At 37.2% G+C, this 5,412-nt stretch overlaps 1 protein-coding gene across 1 annotated transcript; it reads right to left on the reverse strand.

Moving 5' to 3' along the window:
• Nucleotides 1-3,796: 3,796 nt before the first annotated feature.
• Nucleotides 3,797-5,171, reverse strand: LOC131856071 (uncharacterized). The gene is made up of 2 exons (XM_059207287.1): nucleotides 4,673-5,171; nucleotides 3,797-4,562 (listed from the first exon to the last, which is right to left on the reverse strand). Exons 1-2 carry the CDS (start codon nucleotides 5,028-5,030, stop codon nucleotides 3,964-3,966), a joined length of 957 nt encoding a protein of 318 aa, XP_059063270.1. The 5' UTR covers nucleotides 5,031-5,171; the 3' UTR covers nucleotides 3,797-3,963.
• Nucleotides 5,172-5,412: the final 241 nt, after the last annotated feature.

Raw genomic sequence — 5,412 nt, forward strand, 5'->3', positions numbered from 1 at the left:
TTGATGGCAACACTCATGAGAAAAATCCAAAAAGTGTCATCCAAAAAGAATCTGCCAGAATTGTCTTACCAAAAATTGGGTACAAAAAAAAATATGTGCTCCCCCTGAGCTGATGAGCCATTTTCTGATTATTTTTCTCATTACCACTACTCCCCCTTTGGCATCAATGACAAAGGTTGTCAAAGTGTCAATTGAGTGTGGTTTCCAGCTTCATCCTTGTAACCGGTGAGGTGTTGCATTTGCTGTTCTAGTGTTTTCTGTCCTTGAACTAGAGCCTCAGATATCTCTTTTCTCAAGGGGGCGAGGTAGTCCAATCTTGGACTAAGTTTCCATTTTAGATCTTTTGCCTTTCTTTTTATACTTTCTTTCTCTCTTTCCAATTTTAGAAGTTCCTCCTCAAAACCTGTTGTTTTCTGCTCAAAAACTGATAATGGTTCAGATGAATTAATGAAGTTGTCAGCTAATTTATTTATTTCTTCCTGTACCTTGCTGATCTTCTTGTCTATATCTACTGTCAAAAAGTTTGTTTCAATATTGATATGCTTTACATGTTTTAAGTTAAGAAAATTATATAACCGGTTAGATACTGATTCACCCCCTTCCTCTTAGTATCTTTGGGAATCTTAACACAACCAACAGCCAGCCAAAAACTAGCCCATCAAGATTTACCTTTAACTTTGCTCTTGTGGGAACGAAGAGTCATATCAAAAGAGGGCGAAGACCGCTTAGATTTCTTTACCAGCCAATTTGAGTGATGTTAAGATTTCCAAATGTTGCTAATTCACCTCGCCAAATATGTGTGGTGTTTGGCTTGCGGTAAAAAATGCAATTTTGTTTCTTTGGGTTCCCTTCTCACTAGTTTTGTAGTGGATTTAAATCTTTGGTGCTCTGGTATATCTATAAGAAATCTTCTATAGCTCCAAGATAGGCCTGCAAGGGCATTATTACTAGGCATACTGAAACCCCTTGAAAGATTGGAAGTTGAAAAAAAAATTGGCAAATTTGATTCTAGGTATAGATATATCCTATTAAATAGGCCATAATATTTCAGTTTAAGATAAATAGTCTTTATTTTATCTCATTCAACTTTTGAACCCAACTGCTAGCATATATCTTTAGGTAAGGATGAATTCTGTAATGTGTTGAGGATGACTAATCTCACACTGAGATATACAGAGGATTGATTTTTAACTTTTTCTTTTGTTATAATTCATTTTAACATTGCTTGTAATAACCCTCTAATGAATGGTGTGTTGTGAGTATAATCTCAACTGTACCATCTACAAACTGTCTCCATGATGTCTTCAAGGTATCACTCCTGAAATAACAGGGATCTTATAAATTGAGTAGTTGAAAATTGAAATACAACTTAAAGTTATATTGAAATTAGGGTCATGGCATATTAAGGCATGTGATACAGTAATGAGTAGAGTCGTATAACATGTTAGTTGTTGGAGTTATAAATAATAAATTCACATATAACTATTACAATTTGGAGTGTGGAGAGGGGTTTCAGATATCCTGTGAATTTCAGAGATTATTCACTCCCGTATATAACAATTAGGATTTACAATTTTAAGTTTCTGTTTCACAATGTTGGGTTTGTGTGTTATTGTTTTATGTACGGGTTCCTAACATGAAAGCACTATTACTCAGTGTGTTAATGGCTAACTCATGCTGGACTGATAAAGAGGTTGTCTAAGCAAGACTGGGTTACCTGAGATAATTTATTAAATCCTTGATTAAATGATTATTTAGAAATTGGAAAAATATTGGCGATGCTTCAATTAATTACTACTAATTGTTCTTCTTTAATGTGGACAACGATTAGAAAAGGCACCATAGGAATCATGCTTTTCCAGATAACATATATTGGATCCATTTATATGTCAGTGGCTTCTCTGCTATCTGTGTGTGCAATATTACATCTCTGATCAGGACCTTATCTCCACGAGCATCCCTTTATGGACTTGGATGTTGAGGTAAATTATTGCTATGGAAACAAGTGTATTTTATGCAAGGTAGACAACTATAAACTGCTTTTTCTTTGTACTGTGTAAGCTTTTCCTATGTCTGTTGCTTATGGCCAAATGTTGGGAAGGTGTTGGGTTTGAGCATAGTTTTGTATAGGGCCTCATCTGGGACAAGTGTTTGAATTTATGTGGCTGAATTAGAATTCTAAAATTTTCAGTTGATGTGAAGGTCTCTCCTGGATATGGAGACTCTATGCTATATCTCATGCAAAATTTTTAATAGCACATGTATTGGTCTATGATATTTATATAATGATTGATCATTAATTTTGAGATGTGCTGCTTGCCATCTTTTGTAATGTGGGGATTTCTAGGCTGAGCATGGGCGGAGGAAGGGGAATGTTTGATGTTTGACATATAAGTTGCATTTTAATGATGATATATGACACCATAGATTGTTGTTACTTCTAATACTATTTTGCTTATGTTAGAAATCATGTTAGTGTTCACATTAGTAAGTATAATAATGTGTTTGAAGTGAAAATAAAAGTACGAAAATAGTTTAGGTGAGAAATTATTTATTTAAGGAGTTTATTTGTACGTTTGTTGAGTTGTTGAAATAACTCGATATATTAAGGAGTTGTTTCCTACAAAATAGGATATTAGAATCCTATAAATATGTAATAGTTTATTGAATGAGAAATAGTACGTATTATTTGATTTTAATTATTCTTTGCTTCAGTTCTATCTACCCATATTTCTAATATGGTATCAGAGCCGGCATAAGAGGTTTTTATTTTGTTGTATTGCAAAACTGATATTCCTAAAGTCTTGAGTGATCCCAATGATACCGTAATCTCCAATAATTTTTTGCGATCTAGAGCAAAGTCAGAAATCTTTGCTACTTCTCATCGACAGCGCAACTGCAAAGGCTTGTGACAGGTTTCTCAATGCTGGCTGAGACAGACTGGTGATAAAAATATTTGCTGGTAGAGCATTGTGTCATTACTCATGTCTTGGCTCTAACCTTGTCTAAGGCGTGGAAATGCTTTCCTGCAAGAAGGCAAAAGATATTTACATTTTCATTTTCCTTTCAGCTTGTGAGCTACAACAATTTTAATTTATTCCTGGCTTATTGGATCTGGACAGAGGTCGTGACAATATGACTTGCTATTCATGGTGCTTTATTATAGCAATTATTACACGCTGTTTCACATCACAAACTAGGCAGATTGAAGGTGGAATGGTAGATCGGCCATTGAAGTATGAAGATCGTGGTGCAGATTTGGCTTGGGATGCATACGAATTCCATCATCGACAATCACAACCTTGAAACTTGGGTAATCTGCATGCTGGCCAGGAAGAGCCATTTTTCACAATCAAAAGCTCAGTCATCTAGTGAATCCAACGCATAAGCGATAACCATGACGTGAGGAATTGTCATTGTCTTATCAATGAAAATGATATAAGATCTATCAATTATGTGCGCCTTCTGTCATGCACAACTGTCGATCTGGTAATGCATCCTTATCAACTTCTAATGCAGTGTCTCTCCAATGCATGCTGTCAAAGTTGAGATAGGCCAAGCAATTATCGATTACAAACATGATGTTTGTTTTTCTATAGTCCTTAATAGCATAGTTGAACTACTCGCGACTCGGCTCGACTCGCCAAGCCCCTGGGAAAAAAACTCGGCGAAAACTCGGGAAAAACTCGGAAAAACTCGGCGAAAAACTCGACAACTTAATAACACACTTAAACTTAGTAAAAAACGCATTTTTTTTGCAATTTTTAATGAGAAGATGCATCCAATGAGTCAATAAATGATAACACAAAAGAAACAAGCTGATTCTAGATATATTTAAATGCAAAGTGTCTACAAAATCGCATCCTCATGAGGAATGCTGATGGCTGGAAGCCTGAAGCAAAATAGTAAATTACTAAATAGTTTTTGTAAAACCAAAAGTAAATACATCATCACAAATTACAATTACAACTTCCTCTTCCCAGCTCTAGCAAAAACATGGGGAGAGGTAGAACTAGAGGGTCTAGATTGTCTAGTCGTATAAGTCTGCTGTGGGACTGGGCGTGACTGTGCCTCCTCGCTCGGTATGGTTGATTGAGACTCATCCTCCATCCTGGATGAAGCTATGTCTCCACCTGCCTCTGGCACTGGCAATGAATCCTCATCCTCATCCTCATCCTCATCCTCCTCAATGTCATCCAGCCTGAAACCAAATCCACCCCCCTCCTCCATAGCCTGCCTCTCCAAATCAGTGATGTCAGTATCGGAAAACAATGGAGGCTGCTCCTGTGATGTCCAATCATTGTAAGGATCTATATCATCCAAGTCAATTGGACCACCTTCTAGTTCCTCTACCTTCTTTACGCGCAATCGAAGATTATATTGCACGTAGACAAGGTCATTGAGCCGTTTCTGCGCTAACTTGCTCCTCTTCTTCGTGTGGATTGCTTCAAACAAGCTCCAATTGCGCTCACAATTGGATGAACTGCAAGGCTGACATAAGACTCTGAGGGCAAATTTTTTGAGATGTGGGGTGTTTCCACCCCAATTTTGCCACCAAGCATCTGCAAAATAAATAAAATGGAAAAGTTAGAAAGCAAAGAGAAAAGAGAAAACATAATTTATCAATCATTTTAGTCTTTAGATCCCAAAATCCAAATGGCAAATGTTATACCTGGGGTTTGAGTGGTTCTTCCTCTCATAGCTAGCTCTGAAGAGAATAGCTTACCCCTTCCTCCCTCATAATTTTGGAGCTCACTCACAATGAGGTCTCTCTCCTCAACATCAGGTACCATCCTCTCAATGCATGTACTGAGGCCCTCCATGACTTCTCCATTCGAATCTGAGTAAGAACCCCCGAACCTAAAACGAGGGTTGAGGAAGTACCCTGCTGCATGAATGGGTTGGTGGAGCTGATTGTTCCACCTCCTATCAACAATTTTCCAAATGGGATCAAATTTGAGCCTATCCCCCTTGTAGTAATTTTTGATAGACTCTTTGGCCCTATCCATGGCCTCATAAAGATATCCCATTGGGGTTTTCTCCCCATCCACCAAGCGAAGAACTCGAACCAAGGGCTCTGACACCTACAATTGAAAAATACAAATTACAAAAAGATCAAAATTTAAATAATGAAGTTACAAATTAGTAATGAGAGACTTGAATCAAGAATAACTAAAATTTAAAAATTAAAGTTTTGAAGTAACAACCTTCACAATCTCTGCAGCCCTTTGTGCAAATTGGTTGTCGAAGACTATGCATGCGACAACCTCTCCTTCAGGCTTCTTTGAATAAGGTGAGTTAAGCCATTCTCCACTCACAAACATTTGTTTCAAAGAAGTCAATGTAGCAAGAATGCTTTGCAACGTCAAGAAAATCGTTGCAAACCTTGTGACACCAGCTCTCACCAAATCT

Source organism: Cryptomeria japonica, chromosome 6 (genome assembly GCF_030272615.1).
Source record: "Cryptomeria japonica chromosome 6, Sugi_1.0, whole genome shotgun sequence".
Classification (NCBI taxonomy): Eukaryota; Viridiplantae; Streptophyta; class Pinopsida; order Cupressales; family Cupressaceae; genus Cryptomeria; species Cryptomeria japonica.